Here is a 20,319-nt window from a genome sequence, read left to right on the forward strand (position 1 = left end):
GCATTGAAATTGCAAGATCGAAATATGGAATTTTTATCTCTCAAAGGAAGTATGTCTTGGACCTTCTCCAAGAAACAGGGAAACTTGGAACAAAGGTAGCTAGCACCCCCATTGATCAGAACCATTGAATCAGTGCATCAGAAGGTGAACCAGTAAAGGACCTTGGGAGGTACCAAAGACTTGTGGGTCGACTACTATACTTGTGCATGACAAGATCGGACATCTCCTATGTAGTAAGTGTAGTGAGCCAATACATGCATGCTCCACGAGACCAGCACTGGAAGGAAGTTGACAAGATCCTTGCTTATCTGAAGAGACATCCAGGCAGAGGCATATTGTTTACTGATCATGGACAGCTCAAGCTAGAGACCTGTACAGATGCGGACTGGGCAGGATGCCTCGATGACAGAAGATCAACTTCAGGAGTGTGCACCCTAGTTGGGGGCAACCTAGTCTCATGGAAGAGTAAAAAACAAACAGTTGTGGCAAGATCAAGTGCAGAAGCCGAATATAGGGCCATGGCACATGGAGTTTCAGAACTTCTCTGGATCCGTTCTCTATTGGAAGAAATCGGTGTTCAGGCAGGAGAACCTATGATGCTATACTGCGATAATCAGGCAGCAATTAATATTGCTCATAATCCAGTCCAGCATGACCAAACTAAGCACATTGAAGTAGATAGACATTTTATCAGAGAAAGGGTAACTTCTGGAGAAGTTTGTCTTCCATACATTTCTTCTGATCTGCAGCTTGCTGATGTCCTCACAAAAGGCGTTGCAAAGAATAAGCTGGAGCATGATCTACGCAAGTTGGGGATGTATGACATCTACTCCCAACTTGAAGGGGAGTGTTGAGTGGGCCGACTTGTGTTTAGTTTATTTCCTTTTAAATTAAGATGTTGTTGGGCCTTGGGCCCATTAGTTTTTATTTTTTAAAGAGCTGTAATTACTTAGGTTGAGTTGCCACCCTACTAAGGGCATCTTTGTAATATCTCATACTTAAGTTAATTATAAATAGAATGAGGGGCTGGCTGCTAGGGTTAAGTGAATCTATCCTAGTCGACCTTCTTCTCTTTTCTTCCCTTTCCTCTGTCTCTTGCTGAAATCCCCAACTTTCTACTCTTCCTTCACAAGAAGCTTGGTCGAAATTAGCACATAAGGTTTTCTACTTAAACAATGGCTCATAAGCATAGTTGTCAAGGCTTCTAGGTGATTCTGGGTGACACTAGGGAACCTAGTAACCTAGGCAATGAGACTTTTATATAATAAGGAGCTAACTTTTGGCTAGTTATGTAGTTTTGTATATCATTCAGCATACATATTGATTGAAAAAATAGAAATTCTATTTAGTAAGAACATTAAATTTCTTCTCAAAACGTGGAAAATCATCATATATAATAAAAGATAAACATATTTTAAATATATAAGGTTCAATGTTTTCAAAAATAATACTAATATAATAAGTATTTAATGAAGCGAATTCATTTCAAATAGGCACTAAAGAAAGCTAACTTTGCAAGATAAAATTCAATATGGAAAGTATGAGAGACAAATAACAAGGATGGGGTTGTTGCTTTCTTTAATGTGTGTGCGACATGGCGACATTGAATGATATTATAATAAGATGTTTGCCTTATCATTTTTGTTGGATAGGTAGGCACCTTATTGCATAGGAAGGTTGCCTTGAAGTCAAGGTATTTAGGGGAGGCACCCTGCCAAGGGTGCCTTGTTGTCTATGCGACACTTTAACAACTACAAAATTCATAAGTTATGTGTCCATTGGAAATTTATAAAATAGTAGTGTTTTATTGGACAGCTTAAATTTCTGGACCAATGTAACATGGAGGTGCTTAAAGTGAAGATTTGTAAGAATCGACACATCGGACATTTTGATAAATCTGCTTGATTCACATTGTAGCTGAGTTCAACACAGTTTGGAGAGTTGGAGACAAGTTGACTCCTGGATATAAGTTGACTTGTGAGTCCCCTCCAAAGGTTGGGCGTCCAAGCAATGCTGCTGAAAATAGAATTTGCTAAGATCCATGGTGCAGAGAATTATACTTTGCCCCATTGATCAATTATTTGGGTATTTTTCCTTTTTGTAGATGCTTAATGTGCTGTACCAAATTTTATAGGGAAACCTTGCGAGTTGATTACTTCACTCTTCTTCTGAAACGATTAACTGAGCCTCTTCAGACACTCTCTAAGGTTGGAATTACCTCTGTTGTGGTTTATTTAGTCATTAAAATTTGAACAGCGAATACATATCATATATGTATGGGTGAAATTAATAATTATTGGTGAAATATTACCAGGATGAAGCAGTTCAGAATGTTGTTGAGTTGATGGATGCTTACTCTATAAATCAGGACGACTTTGACACAATCGTGGAGTTATCAAAGTTCCAGGTATTACTTTTTTATTGTACATGTCAATATATATTTATTCACTAACTACCATTTTATGTCTTCTCTATTCTTCCTTTTTTTAATGGATTAAACAACCTATGGGTTAACTAAACCCAAACATTACATCAAGCAATGAAAGGTCTAACCAATTCGGAGGAGTGTTCCTCCACTCCATGTGACTAACCTCTCTTGCTGATCTATCCTTTGCGCAGCTATATTACATTGTCGTTTAACATAACTGAAATTAATAAAATTCAACTTCACAACAAAGCTTTTTATATCATTGAAATAACAAAGCAGGTATATGGAACACTGAGTATATCCTTTCAAAGCATTGATTGAAATAATGGAATCCGATTGATTTTCTAGCTGAGAGTATATCCTTTCAAAGTATTGCCTCCATGCTCCAACCGATAGGAATAAAGGCCCATTAACATAAAAACATAATAAAGGCCCACGGGCTGTGTTTATGATCTTTTACTTTCCCTTGGTCCTATTTGCTTGGACCCTCCTAAGCCAGATTGGAGGATTTGGTCTTTGGTCTCAAAAAGCTCTTTTTCTTGTGCTTCCTTTTTCAAAGCTCTTTGCTCTAGTCTACCTACTCGGGTTTTCCTAGTAAAGGAAGCTTGGTTTAGGTGTATTCCCCCCAAAATTTCTGTCTTTTGTTGGGAAGTTTATTATTGGAAGATCAATACTTTTGGACAACATGCAAAAGAAAAGACCTCTTTTGTGTCTTTCCCCTAATTGGTGTGTTTTTACAGCACCCAGAATGAGACTTGTTACCACTTATTGATCTCTTGTTCTTTTTCTGTAGCTATTTGGAATTGGATTTTTTATTTGTTTGGGTGTAGTGGTACTTGCTAGCTGAAGTAAAGATGCTGTTTGACCTGTCTAATTTTGTGTGGCCCACGAAAAAGAAAGAAGTTGTTCAGAAGTTAAGGAATATGTCTTGACAAGGGCATTTTTTTATTAATAAGATAATATTTTATTAGAGCCAAATAAGAAAATTACAACAGAGTATTTGGTCTTTGGTCTCAAAAAGCTCTTTTTCTTGTGCTTCCTTTTTCAAAGCTCTTTGCTCTAGTCTACCTACTCGGGTTTTCCTAGTAAAGGAAGCTTGGTTTAGGTGTATTTCCCCCAAAATTTCTGTCTTTTGTTGGGAAGTTTATTATTGGAAGATCAATACTTTTGGACAACATGCAAAAGAAAAGACCTCTTTTGTGTCTTTCCCCTAATTGGTGTGTTTTTACAGCACCCAGAATGAGACTTGTTACCACTTATTGATCTCTTGTTCTTTTTCTGTAGCTATTTGGAATTGGATTTTTTATTTGTTTGGGTGTAGTGGTACTTGCTAGCTGAAGTAAAGATGCTGTTCGACTTGTCTAATTTTGTGTGGCCCACGAAAAAGAAAGAAGTTGTTCAGAAGTTAAGGAATATGTCTTGACAAGGGCATTTTTTTATTAATAAGATAATATTTTATTAGAGCCAAATAAGAAAATTACAACAGAGTGAGAAGGTTCTTCCCCCAAAATGCAGTCTAGAAATCAGTTTTGTTTCTTCCTATTTTTTTCTTGCATTGCCATATCAGGTCTGAGATTTTGAAACATCTCATTAACCAATTGGAGGATCGATAAGAGGCCAAAAGGGACTGATCGTTTTTCCTTCTAGGAGGTAATTATGCCTCTAGATGTTGTGGTGGTGTTTGTTTCAGTGGTTTGCTAGAAACCCTCTACTCAATGACTCGAAGAGGGCTGGTTCGTGGACAGGTGTGAACAGAATTCTATAGTCGGTGGATAGCATGGTGTTTTCTCCCCCTTTTGGACTAGATTTCAATTCTGTGAAAGTGCTGATTGGTAGGTATGTGTAGGGACTGTTTTTCCTTCCTATTTATGTCTGATTGTGTGTGACAACAATAGGGTTTTGGTGCTGAACCCTATGAGAATGAGTGTCTCAGCAACAATTAATTAAGTGTAGTGTGGTGTGTGGTATGGTGAGTGCTGAATAATGAAGGGTGATCTCGGTGATTGATTTATTTTATTACAATGGCAACAATTGGAGAGGGTAGTGATAATAAAACTGGTGTTATGATTTCCCTTGATTACCTAAGTGTACAGATGACCTCCATCAAATTAAATGGTGAGAATTATGTGCCATGGGCTAAGTTGGTGGAAATTCTCCTGGTAGCCAAGGAGAAGGTAAAACATATGGAGGAGAAACCCTCGTCTAAATCTTAGGGGTATAGTGAGTGGGAATAGGAAGATGCATAGATTATGGCTTGGTTGTGGAATAGCATGGTGCCTAAAATTAGTGTGAATTTTATGTTCTTGGATACATTGAAGGAGATTTGGGACCATACTAAGAAACTTTATTTTGGCCTGATAACACCACCAGGGTTTATCAACTTTATTTGGAGTACTTTAATCTGAAGTAGGGAAATTAGAGCCTAGAGGAGTATTATGCTAGTATGAAAAACCTTTGTAATGAGCTTAATGTGTATCACCCCTTGACTTCAGATGTTAAGATTCAGCAGCAACAACTGGAACAACTTGTTGTGACAAGGTTTTTAGTGGGATTGAAATTTGAATATGAACCTGTTAGGGCACAAATACTAGGCAGATTTTCTCTTCCCTCTCTTGAGGTGTTTGCCTAACTCCGGAGGATTTCTATTGAACATTTGGAGCATCCTACCCTCTCTAACAAGTCTATTTTTGTGGTGGCGAGAGGGGAGGTTGTGGGAATAGAGGTGGTGGAGGTGGGCTTGGACTTCAGGGAACCGAGGTGGTCCTATGTTTAACCGTACTGGTGGATGAGGTAGAGATTCATGGGGAGGTCGTGGTAGAGGACAAAGTAATGGTCCTAAGAGATGCACATATTGTGAGTTAGAGGAACATACTGTCAACTTCTGTTATGACTTGCATGGCCCACCCAATACTTGGGCCAATCATGTTGTGATTAGTGGTGGTGGTATAGTTAGTGAGAACCAACAGGTTGATTAGACGCCTTCCACATTTACAAGTGTTTTTGGGAAGGAAATGGTGAGTGTCTAATTTGATGAGTATGAGAAACTTCTTTAGACTTCTTCTCAACATAACACAACTACCCTTGCTCACTCAGGTATGGTTTGCTTGGCATCCAAACCTTCACATTGGATTATTGACTCTGGAGCCTCTGATCATATGACTGGGACTCTAGGTTGTTTTCTTCTCTCTCTCAGTCTTCAACATCCCAAACAGTTACCCTAGCTAATGGTTCTACCTCTCCTATTTGTGGTGTTAGTGATGTTGACCTCACATCTTTATCTTTATCCTCTGTTTTATATGTACCCAAATATCCATTTAACCTCATGTCTGTTAGTAGATTGACTAAATCTCTTATTTGTTCTATCACCTTTTATCCCTCTTCTTGTGTGCTTTAGGATCTTAAGACGGGGATGAAGATTGGTGGAGGGCATGAAGTTGGTTGTATTATCTTAATGGTGGTGGTCTGAAAGTAGCATTTCAATCTTCTCTCACTCCTCTCCAGTGGCACTGTAGACTTGGTCATCTGTCTCTCAAGGCTTTAAAATTATTTTTTCCGTCGTTAAGTCATCTTTCTTCTATGGATTGTGAGTCATGTCAATTTGGAAAACATCACAGAGTTTCCTTTAGTCCTAGGGTTGATAGTCGTGTTTCGTTAGTTCATTCAGATGTTTGGGGTCCAAATAAAATTGTGTTGTACAATGGTTACAAGTATTTTGTAATTTTTGTTGATGATTACTTAAGGATGACATGGCTTTATCTTATGAAAGACAGAAGTGAATTGTTCTCTATTTCCCAAAAATTTCATGGTGAAATATGTACCTAATTTGAGGTCCATATTATGATTCTCTATTTGGATAGTGCGAAAGAATATTGTTCAACACCATTTCAGCGATATTTAGAACAATACGGTGTAATTCATCAAACTTCTTGTATTTACACTCCACAACAGAATGGTGGGGCTGGATGGAAAAAATGGCATTTACTTGAAACTGCTCGGCTCATTATTCATGATATGAATGTTCTCAAGCGTTTTTGGAGTGATGCTGTCCTTACATCATGCTTTCTCATCAATTGGATGCCATGTCTATACTTGGAAGTCAGTCACCTATGTTTTTGATAATTGAATAAATTTTTTATTAGATACCAAAGGTAAGAAGTACAAGCATCCCAAGGAGAGGCATGCGATGCTACCTCTCAAGAATATTTAGATACTGCTTTCCGTACTTACTAGAATAAGTTACAAAGATGCCCAAAAAAAGACCTTCCCTGGATGCCCCTGTCTTGGCCAAAGAATCAGCCATAGTGTTTGCTGACCTGCTTACCATTTAACATCCACTCATAGTTCTAGTCATCCACTTCACTCTTTTGAGGAGATCTCTATATCCCCATATGACAGTGTTCGGATTTAACAATCACCCTACTACCACCTGAGAATCTCCTTCAATTAGAAGATGTTTCACCCCAAGCTGGTTAGCAACCTGAATCCCTTGAACAACAATTAGTAACTCAGCTCTTGTAGAGTCTCCCACTCCCACCGGTCCTGAGAATAATGAGATAATGTTGATGTCCTTATTCCTCAGCACACCCCCTACTAAAGGCCCAGGATTACCTTGGCTCCTCTTGTCAAAGTTCAATTTAATGACACCTTTTGGTGGAGGTTCCCACTCTACCACGCTTCTACTTTCTAGTGGAAGTGTTAGCCACTTCTAGCCAATTTCTCCAAAGATCATCGAAAGAGAATTCAGCAAACAGGGACAAGGTCTTCAACCAATGGATTACTCTAGTTAAGATACAGTCCATCACTTCATCCAAGCTTCTTTCCTTCTCTAGGAAGGTTCTAGCATTCCTTTCCTCCCAAACAATCCATAATATAGCTGCCCTGATACACTTCCACATGATTTTACCTCTTCTTGTGTGCCACCTAAAGGTAGATGGGTTAAACAACATGCTTACATCAGACGACAGGTTCCACCTACACCTAAATAAACTAAAGCTCCAACTCCATAAGGTTGTAGCAAAGGAGCAAGAAATCAATAGATGGAAATACTTCTCATTCTGGGCCTTGCATAGGAAACACCATTTAGGGGAAAGGCATAGAGGTCTCTTCTTTTGCAAGTTTTCCAAAGTATTGATTTTCCCTTAGAAAACTTCCCAACAGAAAACAACAATCTTGGGGGGAATAGGTCTTATCCAAACTTCTTTAACAGGGAACACCTGAGGGTTAGGGTTGGCCAAGAGGGATTTTAGAAAGGAAGAACAAGTGAAGGTTCTTTTTGGAAGGGTGGGGGGTCCAAACTCTTTGATCAGATTTAAACAAACCGATTCGAGTAAAAGAAGCAACTCAGAAACACAAACCAGCTCATCATCCCTTAATCCCCTACGAAAGCCAAAGTCCCAACTTAAAGACAAAGGAAGTATTGGATTAGGGAGAAACTTGGAAATTGGCTCATTTTTGTAAAGGGAGAGAGAATAGAGAGGGGAAAAGATCCTTGAGAGGTTGGGTACCCACCCAAACATCCTCCCAGAAACGAATAGAAATGCCAGAGCAAGCTTCATACCTGATAAACCTAAGGAAGTGAGGGAGAATACCATGTATATCCTTCCAAGGTGTTTTGACGAGATATCCTGGCATCCCAACCATTCTCTGAGCAGTTGTGTATGCTTGACACCACCTCATGCCATAATCTCTCTCTCTAGAGGCCATCTCCATAGCCACTTCCCTAAAAGAGCTTCATTCTTCTGAACTATGTTCTGTATCCCAAAGCCCCCTTCTTCTTTGCTTCTATTGACTATCTCCCATATGATTAGATGATCCTTCTTCGCCTCTCTTGGTTCCCACAAGAAATCCCTCATTAGTTTTTCCAATTTCTTAGCCTCCCTTGGGGGAATCCTAAAGATTGAGAGGAAGTATGTTGGAAGGTTAGCAAGTGTTGCCCTAATCAAGGTTACCCTACCCCCTATAGAGATGTAATTATTTTCCCAGGCCGCCAAACATTTGCCAAATTTCTCCACAATTGGGGACCAGGAACTACTCTTTAGGGTTTGCACCTAAGGGAAGCCCTAAGTGGGTTAAAGGCCAAGAAGAGGTAGCACAACCTAAGCACACTGCAATAGACTCTACCTCTCCATCCTCCAAGTTTATTCCGGCTACACAACTTTTATCAAGGTTTATCCTCAAATTTGGTGCATTCTCAAAATTCCTCATTAGATTCTTAAGATTGTCCACCTTCCTTAAGTCACTCCCCTCACAAAAAATGATAATATCATTAGCAAACCAAAGGCGGGTCACCAGAATGCTTCTACCTAGTCTCCAACCCTTTATTAGCTCTTGCCCATCTGCTTTTGAGATCAATCTACTAAACACGTCAGCAACAAGTAAGAAAAGGAAGGGAGAGAGCGGGTCACCTTGTCTTAGGCATCTATTGGCTAGGAAGAAGTCCTTAACCACTCCATTGACTAGGATTGAGTAATGACAGGAGGTTAGGCAACCATTTATCCAATTACACCATTTGTGCTCGAAGCCTCGCCTTCTTGACACCTCCAATAAAAAACTCCAGTCCACTAAATTGTAAGCCTTTTCTAAGTCCAGTTTGCACACAAAACCTTGCTTGATCTCCTCATTTCCTCCACACTTTCATTTGCTATGAGGATCTGATCTTAAATTTGTCTATCTTGTACAGAAGCTCTTCGTGCTTGACTAATGAGCGTAGGTAGAACTGCCTTGATCCTCCTTGAGAGCACTTTTTGCCAATATCTTATGGATACTAGTCACCAGTCTAATCGGCCTAAAATCTTAGGGATGTTTAGCACTGGTCTTTTTGGGAACAAGAACTAGGAATGTAGCATTTACTCCAGGACAACTCACATGTTTTTCCTCAAATTCTCTTATGACCCCTATCAAATCTTTTTTTGAGTATACCCCAACAATCTTGATAGAATGCTCCATCTGGTCCTGGAGCCATAACTCTATCCATAGAGAAGACAACCTGTCTGATCTCTTCTTCCTCAATGGTTCTTACTAGCCATCCCTAGGGGTGGCAATTTTTCACCCAACCCATTGAACCCACCCAGTATCTAACCCGCCTAACCCGCCCATTTACTTGGGTTGGGTTGTGGATAAACGTTGGGTTAACCATTACAAACATTTGTATTAAATCCTTAGCCTTTTTTTTATTTTCTTCATTTGAATTAAATAATTTATAATTAATGCATTAATTTTCTATTAATTATTGACTAAATTTAGTTTTGTCTTGAATCAACACACTTCACCCAACATAAATCCAAATCAATTTGACCCAAGTCCGGACCAGTTCAACGCGGTCTGACCCGATCCAACATATACCGATCTGGGTTGACCCGAATCCGAAATAGACCTCGGATGAGACGGCTCGGTACCGCTTTCTTTGCCCGGTTTGGGTCGTCTGGTCCAACCATTATTCACATAGCCCAACTCAACCCAGTACAAGCTGATCCAAGTTGACCCGAATCTGAAATGGGTCAGACCGGGTGGGGTCCGAACCCTAAACCACCCTGCTTGCTTTGCCCGGGTTGGATCGTCCAGTTTGGTTCATATCCGTACAACTTGACCCAAATTTGGCTAGGACCAATTTACTTCTTTTGACCCACTTCAGGCCAATAGGTTCGGCCCCAAACCCGTGCACAAACCTGATATGAGCCGACCCAAGTCAATCCACCATTGACTGAACTGGTCCGGTCTGGACTGACCGGATTGAACCGGTCCGGCCGGGGTCTGGTTTGGTCGAACTGAACTGGTACAGGTCCAATCGGGTTTTGTCCGACCAGACTGAATTGGATCTAAACGGTTCAACCACTCTTGAACTTATGTGATTACCTCGAAGACAATCCAATTAGATAGTTCAAGTTGGTTTGACCGGTTTGAACCTATGTGGTTCGTCAAATCCGGAACCCGAACATAGTTAAATGGCTTTGCTGCTTGTATAAAAATAACATGCATGTAATGTGATTTGAACCTTCACCACTTATGTAAATAACAACTACTATTACCACTAAGCTATGACTAACTTATTTGTTAAAAAGGAGTTAGTTTTTTGTTTTAAGTACATAAATATAAGATTAATGGGTTTGGGCGGGTTGGATTGGGTTGAACCCAATCCATTTAATTTTATATAACTGGGTCATTAACAGGTTGGCGGGTTAAATGGGTTGGGTTGAAACTCAACTCAACCCAAAACAAACCCAATCCAACCCGCCCAATTGCCACCACTAGCCATCCCCTATCCATCTCATTTATGATTGGCCAATCCTCATCCTCCACTCTCACCCGATTCTCCAAAGGTCTTTGAAAGATTGATTTGAAGTGAGCCACAAAGCAACTAGCAATATCCTCTTGTGAAGTTATGTCTGTTCCGTCAACCTCAATATTTACTATCGAGTTTTTCCTTCTCCCATTGGCCATAGCATGAAAAAATTTTGTATTCCCATCCCCTTCCTTGATCCACTTATGCTTATATTTTTGTCTCCATAGTATCTCCTTCCTCAACAAGACCTCTTCTAATTCCTTTTCGGTTTCTATCTCACTTCTCGATCCTGCCCACTCATCAATCTTTGGGACTCTTTTGCATCTAAATTCTCAATCTAAGTCATTAATGTAGCTTTTGTTTCCTCCACTCTACCAAATTGGTCCCTATTCCACTCTTTTATTTTGGATCTCAATCTTTTTAACTTTTTATGAAGTCTAACCCCTTTCCATTTCACCCCCCTCATCTCTTCACTCCGCCATTCCTTCACCTTATTCATGAAACTTGGATGTGTTAACCACATATTCTCAAATCTGAAGGGTCTTGGTATGGTTCCAAATGGTTCTTGTCCTACTTCTATAGGACAATGGTCGGAAGTAACCCTAGGTGAAGCCCTGGCCACCAAACCTCTCCAATGATTCTCCCAACCTTTATTGAAAAGAAATCTATATAGCTTTGAACAATTTGGGTTTTCCTAAAAGTTGGACCAAGTGAAGGTTGCTTGTAGTAAAGGAAGCTCCTATAATTCATAGGAATTGATGAATGATTCTCCCAACCTTTATTGAAAAGAAATCTATATAGCTTTGAACAATTTGGGATTTCCTAAAAGTTGGACCAAGTGAAGATTGCTTGTAGTAAAGGAAGCTCCTATAATTCATAGGAATTGATGAAATCATTAAACTTCCTCATACTAGTTGTAATGGGTTGTCTAGGATTATTTAACTTTTGTAAATTTTATTACATTAAAGTCCCCCCTTAGACACCAGGGGCCTTCCCATAGGCCTTGGATGCCGTAAAGCTCCTCCCATAACTCATTCCTCTATAATTATTTGGCCCGTACACATTTGTTAGCACCCATGTGAAACCATCTTCCACCATCTTGAATTTTAGGGATACGGAGAAATTACCTATCAGCTCCTCTATTGGCTCTAGAACATCCTCCCTCCATAGAATTACTATTTCCCCCTGATGCTCCCCATGAGGGAGCTGAACATCAATTCACTCCTCTTTCTCTCCAAAACCCTCTAACCCACCTTCTATCTAGTTCTGATATTTTGGTCTCCTGTAACATCACAATATCAGGTCTTTCTCTTCTAAGCAACTCCTTAATTAATCTCCTTTTTCTAGACTTCCCAACCCTCTTACATTCCAACTCATGAGCTTCATAGAATCATATCGCTTTAAGCCCTTAAGGACACTAACTTCCCATCAATTAGGGGCTTTCTTCCTCTCCCCTCTACCACTGAATTCAATATCCCCTTCGATATCTGAAATTAGTCTCTCTACTTCTGATATTTTCTTCTTTTTCCTACCCTTAATGTCCACAGACTTCCTAGAAAGCTCTTTATTTCCTGTCTTCTGCTCCATTTTATTGATACTTGCATCTGGTTTGAAATTTTTTGGGGTTACCTTCTTCAGTTCCTCTTTCTGTTTGTATTCCTCCAACAAAGTACAAATCTGCTCCCAAATCCTTTCCAATTCCTCCTCTTGTCTCTTTTTTTTCTAAAGTGTTAGTGGTGTTAGTAAAGGGGTATTTCAGTCTTTGTACTTGTTGAGTGTGCTGATGTGTACTGTTATGTTAGTTCGAGTGCCTCTTACTTAAAGAAGGGCACTCAAGTCTTTTTCAATAAGTCAATAATATAATAATAGGTCTGGCCGAATCAAGGGAGGAACTTTTTTCCCTAATTCGAACCAGCCTTTCTCTCTTTTCTCTCTTCTCTCTTTTCTTCTTTCCTCTCCTACTTCTTGCTGTCTACTTTACTCTACAGTCAACGAACAAGACAGAATTCTATGGCAGGTCAAACTTCAACATGGTATCAGAGCTAGGTTCACCAAATCAGACTTGCTAGAATTCTGCCTTCTGCGCATTCGAATTAGGGTTTCACTTGGGGTTCTCAGTTGTGAGTTGGAGACTGGGAAAAAGGGCTGAAAAGGAGTGATCGCCCTCTTCCCTAGGAGGTCTCTATGCCTCCGATTGTGTCGTTGGTGATTGGTTGCTGTGGTTTCTAAGCCCTAGTTAGGGCTGGTACGTGTGGTGCAGTGGTGTCTCAGCCCTTCGTATGGTTGGCCTTCAGGCGATGAGGTAAAGTTTTTTTTATATATTTTTTTTTGTTATGGAATACATGAGAGGTGTAGTACAGTTCGCATGATGGGTTCTCAGATTGCAGTATGCTAGGGTTTATGCTAGGGTTTATTCTGGTTTGTGTGTGATTCGAATGGCAATAGTGTCTACTTAATGGTGAAGCTTCCTATAGTTGTGGATTAATGTTGGTGGTGTTACAAGTGTGGTTTTCAGCTTTTGATATCGCTGAAATCAGTGTGTAGACCTCGGTGAGTAGGGGTTGTGGTGTTGTAGTTTTCAACATTTAATACTGCTGAAATCAGTGTACAGACTTCGGTGAGTAGGGTTTGTGGTGTTGCAGTTCTCAGCTGTTGAAATCAGTGTGCAGATTTCGATGAAGTGTCTGTGTGTAGTGTGCAGTGTGTAGTGCTCCTAATTCAGTGCTCAGAATTAAGGGAGTTCGGCAATGGCAGATAACAGTGATAGTAAACCTAGTGTCATGATATCTACTGACTACCTGAATGTCCAAATGACCTCCATTAAACTGAATGGAGAGAATTATGTCCCTTGGGCCAAGTCTGTAGAGGTTTTTCTGAAGGCGAAGAAGAAAGTGAAGCATATAAGAGAGGAGAAACCCCCCGCTAATTCTCAGGAGTATGAAGACTGGGAACAGGAAGATGCACAGATCATTACATGGTTGTGGAACAGTATGGAACCCAAAATCAGTGTGAACTTCATGTTTCTTGACACAGCCAAAGAGGTGTGGGATCATGCCAAGAAACTGTATTCAGGTCAGGATAATACCACTAGGGTATATCAACTGTATCAGGAATACTTCAATCTGCAACAGGGAAATCAGAGCCTTGAGGAGTACTATGCCAATGTGAGGAATATCCGTAATGAGTTAAATGTCTATCATCCTCTCACTTCAGATGTCAAAGTTCAACAGCAACAGCGAGAGCAGCTTGATGTAACACGGTTTCTGGTGGGGCTGAAGTCTGAGTATGAACCAGTACGAGCCCAGATACTAGGGGGATCTGCTCTTCCATCTTTAGAGGAGGTGTTTGCTCGTCTTCGGAGGGCTTCCATTGGATCTATGGACTCTAATGTCTCCGATAAATCAGCATTTGCAGTGTCAAGAGGCCGAGGTGGCAGAAGTGGGACTCGAGGAACCCAGCCTGGCAGGAGTGGTAGTGGTGGATCTACACATATCCGTGGTGGTGGTCATACTGGAGGCAGAGATTCAGGGGGAGCTCGTGGTAGAGGACGTGGCTCGGGTCCACGGAAGTGTACTCACTGTGGTTTGGATGGACATACCATTAACTACTGCTATGACTTACATGGTCCTCCCTCGACGTGGGCCAACCATGCCATGACTAGTGACACCAGTTTCAGCCCTACACAGGAGAAACGGTCAGCTGACCCGATGCCTTCTACTCCCTCAGATGGTCCAGGCAAGGAGATGGTGAGTGTTCCTCGTGATGAGTATGAGAGGTTTGTTCAATCCAAGTCGCAGCAGAACACAGCTTCCTTTGCACACTCAGGTATGGCTTGTTTGGCATCCACACCCAACCCCTGGATTATTGACTCTGGAGCCTCCGATCACATGACGGGAACTCCAGGTGTGTTTTCATCTCTCACTCATTGCTCAACATCACAATCTGTTACCCTTGCTAATGGCTCCACGTCATCTATCTGTGGTGTTGGTAATGTTGACCTAGACCCTGTATCCCTATCCTCTGTTTTATATGTACCTAAGCTTCCATTTAATCTTATGTCTGTTAGTAAGCTGACCAAGTCACTTAAGTGCTCCATCACTTTTTACCCTTCTATGTGTGTTTTTCAGGATCTCAAGACGGGGATGAAGATTGGTGGAGGGCATGAAGCCGGTGGACTGTATTATCTTGATGGTGGTGGACGAACGTCAACGGCTCTTCAGTCATCCATTTCTCCTCTCCAGTGGCACTGTAGATTTGGTCATCCTTCGCTGAAAGTGTTGCAGTCCTTAGTCCCTTCATTGAGTCAACTTTCTGTTTTAGATTGTGAGTCTTGTCAATTTGGGAAACACCATCGTGTTCCCTTTCGTTCTAGGGTCGATAACCGTGTGTCGAGTCTTTTTTCTTTAATTCATTCAGATGTTTGGGGTCCTTATAAAGTGATGTCATATAATGGATACCGATATTTTGTTATTTTTGTTGATGACTGTTCAAGAATGACGTGGCTCTATTTAATGAAAGAAAGAAGTGAATTATTTTCCATCTTCCAGAAATTTTATGCTGAGATCCGCAATCAATTTGGTGTTCACATCAAAATTTTCCGTTCTGATAATGGTCGTGAATACTTGTCTTCATCTTTTCGAGAATACTTGGACCAACATGGCATTATACACCAAACTTCATGTACCTATACTCCGCAACAAAATGGGGTTGCTGAGAGAAAGAACCGCCATCTTGTAGAAACGGCACGCTCCCTCATGCACCACATGAATGTTCCCAAAACTTTTTGGAGCGATGCAATGCTCACCTCTTGTTTCTTAATTAATCGGATGCCCACGTCTATCCTTGATGGTCGTTCTCCTTTTAGTGTCTTATTCCCCAACATGTCTCCGTTTCCGCTTTCTCCTCGGGTATTTGGGTGTGTCTGCTTCGTTCATAATCTGAGTCCCGGGACTGACAAGTTAGATGCACGTTCCATGAAGTGTATCTTCCTTGGTTATTCCCGAACTCAGAAAGGGTACAAGTGTTATCATCCTAGTTCTCGTCGTTCCTTGGTATGTGCTGATGTTACATTCTTTGAGTCTACTCCGTTCTTCGTGGGGTCCGGTGCTGCTGCTTCCCCCACATCACCACCTCCTCTTCCTCTTCCTGTGGCTGATCCACCTCCTTTGGTTCCAGTCATGCCTACGTCCTTGCCTCCGGTGCCACCATTGGTTGACCGTCCACCCATCCGTCACGTGTATACACATCGCCCACGTGTACCGGCTGCAGCTCCTCCAGCTTCATCACCGTCGACAGATCCAGCTCCAGCTTCGACACCAGCCTCCGACCTAGATCTTCCTATTGCCTTACGGAAAGGTAAGCGTACTTGCACCCTTCACCCTATTTCCAATTTTGTTTCACTTACCCACCTCTCCGCTTCCCATCGCCAGTTCATATCTTTGTTATCCTCCGTGGTTGTTCCTAAGGATGTCCAGGAAGCCCTTACCTCTCCAGAGTGGTGCCGTGCTATGGAAGAAGAGCTCTCTGCTTTGCATCATAATCACACTTGGGATCTCACCGCTCTTCCTCCTGGGAAGCAGGCTGTCGGTTGTAAGTGGGTGTATAGTGTTAAGTACTTGCCAGATGGTCGTGTTGAGCGCCTGAAGGCGCGGCTGGTTGCCAAAGGGTACTCCCAAACCTATGGCATTGACTACACGGAGACGTTCTCCCCGGTTGCTAAGATAGGGTCAGTTCGTGTCGTCATCTCTCTTGCAGCTATGTCTGGTTGGCCTCTCCATCAGCTCGATATCAAAAATGCCTTTTTGCATGGGGATTTGCTCGAGGAGGTCTACATGGAGCAACCACCTGGGTTTGTTGCTCAGGGGGAGGATGGTAAGGTATGTAGACTTAAGAAGGCTATTTATGGACTTAAACAGTCCCCTCGAGCATGGTTTGGTAGGTTCAGTGAGGTGGTCAAGAAGTTTGGTCTGAAACAGTGCCAAGTTGATCACTCTGTCTTCAGTCTTGACTCTTCGGCAGGTAAAATAATATTGGTGGTGTATGTGGATGATATCGTTGTGACTGGGAATGATAAAATGGGCATTGACAGATTGAAGGCATTCCTACAGGAACACTTTCAGACAAAGGACCTTGGCAAGTTGAAATACTTTTTGGGCATAGAGGTAGCAAGATCTAAGCATGGCATTAATTTGTGCCAGAGGAAATATGTGCTTGATTTACTGGAAGAAACAGGATTGTTGGGTACTAAACCGGCTGAGACACCTATGGAAACAAATACGAGGCTGAGCAGTGATATAGGTGAAGTGTTTGAAGAGCCTGGCAGATACCGACGACTTGTAGGCAAACTAAACTATCTAACCATTACTCGGCCAGATATTTCATTTGCGGTTAGTGTGGTGAGTCAGTTCATGCAGAAACCTTTGGTCCCACATTGGAATGCAGTGCTAAGGATTGTGAGGTATCTGAAAGGAGCTCCTGGTCGTGGTTTGCTGTACAGAAGTGGTGGTTCTATGTCTGATAGACGATCTACCACAGGCTATTGCACCTTTCTGGGGGGTAACCTGGTAACATGGAAAAGTAAGAAGCAAACAGTTGTGGCAAGAAGCAGTGCAGAAGCGGAATATAGGGCCATGGCACATACTGCTTGTGAACTAGTGTGGCTGAGGAACCTTCTACAGGAGATAGGATATGACATCAGTACTCCAATGAAGCTCTACTGTGACAATCAGGCAGCGGTTCATATCTCTTCCAATCCAGTGTTTCATGAAAGAACCAAGCACATCGAAGTTGACTGTCATTTTGTGAGAGAGAAGGTGCTGAATGGGGTGATAGAAACTGCATATGTTAGTACGGGAAACCAGTGGGCAGACTTGTTTACAAAAGGCTTGAGTCGGGGGAGAGTGGACTACATATGTAACAAGCTGGGATTATATGATATATACTCACCAGCTTGAGGGGGAGTGTTAGTGGTGTTAGTAAAGGGGTATTTCAGTCTTTGTACTTGTTGAGTGTGCTGATGTGTACTGTTATGTTAGTTCGAGTGCCTCTTACTTAAAGAAGGGCACTCAAGTCTTTTTCAATAAGTCAATAATATAATAATAGGTCTGGCCGAATCAAGGGAGGAACTTTTTTCCCTAATTCGAACCAGCCTTTCTCTCTTTTCTCTCTTCTCTCTTTTCTTCTTTCCTCTCCTACTTCTTGCTGTCTACTTTACTCTACAGTCAACGAACAAGACAGAATTCTATGGCAGGTCAAACTTCAACATAAAGAAACCCCATCCTCTCCCCTTCTACCACCTGCTTGTTCTGGTTGTGATGCCGGGACATCTGTTACAGGCAGAGAACCCAGATTAGTAACTGAAAACAAATGGACATGCTTACCTGAACCTAATGGAAGTGAGTGAAGTGGGGTGCCATCTGCAAATGTCATGTCCAAGACCTTACCTTATTCCTGATTCCATTGTGGAAGTGGACTAGTTCCAACCAAAATTTGCTCTCCTCCTGCAGCTGAAGTTACCTCTCTAGCCTTTCCTTTTGTTGGCATCCCTGTGTTAGGTGTCAGAGTTGATTCACATTCCTTTGGCCTGATAACCTGTGTAGGCTGGTTTAGTGCAGTGGGCTCTTTTATTAGATGAGGTGTGTTCTGCCGAACCTCAGTAAGAGCTTCTAAGTCCATCTGATCTTTATGCGACACAAGTTCTAAAAGGGAGAAATTTTGTTCACTGTTGTTAGGATCTACATTAAACACCTGTTCCTTGATGCTGAGGCCACATGGATCCAGCACCTCCTCTAGAAACAACAACTTAGTGTTCAAACTTTCCTCGAAGATATCTTTCGAGTTTTGTAGATCTATACTTCCTAGACTGAGAGTTTCTTCAATGTCCAAATCAGAGAACCCTTCATCATCAGTTAGTATTTCCAGCTCCAGGTTATCTATCTCACTGCGCTTAACACATCTCGGATTACAACGATCTGGTGAAAGCCGAGCCAATTTCTTTGAAGGAAGCCATTGTAACAAATAATTCACTTGTGTAGGGTCATTCGACCGACTGGAGGAGATTGAGGTAGAAGATGGTAGACCTTGTTTCCTGTCTAGCTAAGATGCTCCCTCAATTACGTGCTTTTTTAAGTCACCACGTGCCGGCTGTAAGCAGGGTAAGGCTTGGTTGGGGAGCGGTCTCTTTGAAAGACGGAGAAAGGTCCCATGAGTAGGGAAAAATGGGAGAGTCTCTCAGGATGTGGGAATAGGAGAGTCGGGGTGTCCTTAGGGGTACTGGATGACAAGTGCTTAGGATCGGATGAATTCTAATACGAGGGGGATCTCTATTTATGGAGGAGATCCCGAGATCCTAAAAGGTAGGAGATGAGGATATTCGTTCCGTATCGGGAAAAGAGAATATTTGATCCGCTGTCAATTATATGGTGCACTACTGGGGTTTCGCCACGCGTCTCATGAGGATCTTCTCGGGGATTGGCTTTCCTTATCCTTGAGGTCCCTCATTACTCACGTGTGCTACTGCCTTTTCGCGCATTATAACTAATCCTGTGTGGCATTGGTGACGTCATTGCTTGACGGGCGACGCTTAGTTGGCCCCACGTGGCGATTTGCTGCAACCTTAATTGTCGTGGACTCCACGTGTCTCCGGGCATACGCTGGCCTTGCTATGGGCTCGGCCTGGGTCCCAACCCCCACGCTGTGATAAACCCGTGGCACACCAGCATCCCTGCGATGAACTCGAAATACGTATCGCAGTAATCGCGATAAACCCGTGGGTCACCGAGTAAAGTCAGCGTTAGAACCCAAAGAAACCACAGCCGAACCCATCCGAGAGTCCCAAGCTATCGAGAAACATGACTGTTACCTTTCTTTAGGTGGGAAGGTCAGCAAATTCCTAAGCGGATGGATTAGCTAAGCAAGGGGCTTCAAGGGAACATTTATTTTGGGCTGCTTTGTAATTTTAGTTCTGGTTAATTCTGTTTTAATTTGATGTAATACATGTTAGAAGAGGTAACAACTCGTGCCTCCTTTTGGGTCTCCTGTATTGCATCATATTTCTGATTTAATAAATTGTATTCATTCATAAAAAAAAAAAAAAAAAAAAAAAAAAACATTTGCAAGAGATGGGGTTCTCAATTGATAGGCCTATGAAGTTGTACTGTGATAATCAAGCCACAGTCCACATTTCTTCTAACCCAATTTTTCATGAAAGAACAAAGCATATAGAAGTTGATTGCCACTTTGTAAGAGAAAAGGTGATCAGTGGAGTGATAAGTACAACACATGTGAGTTCAGGAAACCAGTGGGCAGATCTGTTTACAAAAGGGTTGAGTTAAGGTAGAGTGGATTACATATGTAACAAGCTGGGATTATATGATACATACTAACCAGCTTGAGGGGGAGTGTTAGAGTTGGCAACATAAGGGTAGTTTAGTCTTTTGTCATTTAATTAAAGGTGAGTTGTCTATTTTGTCTGTATTTAAGTTGTGTGTCCCATAATTAATGTTTCTCTCATAATTAATGAAATTTCCGTGTTACTGATAAAAAAAATAGTTGTGCATCCCATACTTAATAAGGGACATAATTGTCTTTTGTATTCTAATGCACAAACTATAAA

At 41.6% G+C, this 20,319-nt stretch overlaps 1 protein-coding gene across 4 annotated transcripts in view; it reads left to right on the forward strand.

Moving 5' to 3' along the window:
* The window catches only part of RFC1 (replication factor C1), a 65,223-nt gene that overhangs the window by 40,680 nt on the left and 4,224 nt on the right, over positions 1 to 20,319 (forward strand). For 2 of the 4 annotated variants that reach the window (XR_016077191.1, XR_016077192.1), the window contains exons 19-21: positions 1,816 to 1,994; positions 2,135 to 2,207; positions 2,315 to 2,407. Coding sequence is in view for 2 of the 4 variants with exons in the window: in XM_010249706.3 (XP_010248008.1) it covers positions 2,135 to 2,207; positions 2,315 to 2,407 (166 nt within the window). In the remaining 2 variants the exon portion in view is untranslated. The remainder of the gene's footprint in view (positions 1 to 1,815; positions 1,995 to 2,134; positions 2,208 to 2,314; positions 2,408 to 20,319) is intronic. The other 2 variants (XM_010249706.3, XM_010249713.3) reach the window with 1 other exon arrangement.

This window comes from Nelumbo nucifera, chromosome 6 (assembly GCF_055504915.1).
Source record: "Nelumbo nucifera cultivar China Antique chromosome 6, China Antique-T2T, whole genome shotgun sequence".
NCBI classification, from domain to species: Eukaryota; Viridiplantae; Streptophyta; class Magnoliopsida; order Proteales; family Nelumbonaceae; genus Nelumbo; species Nelumbo nucifera.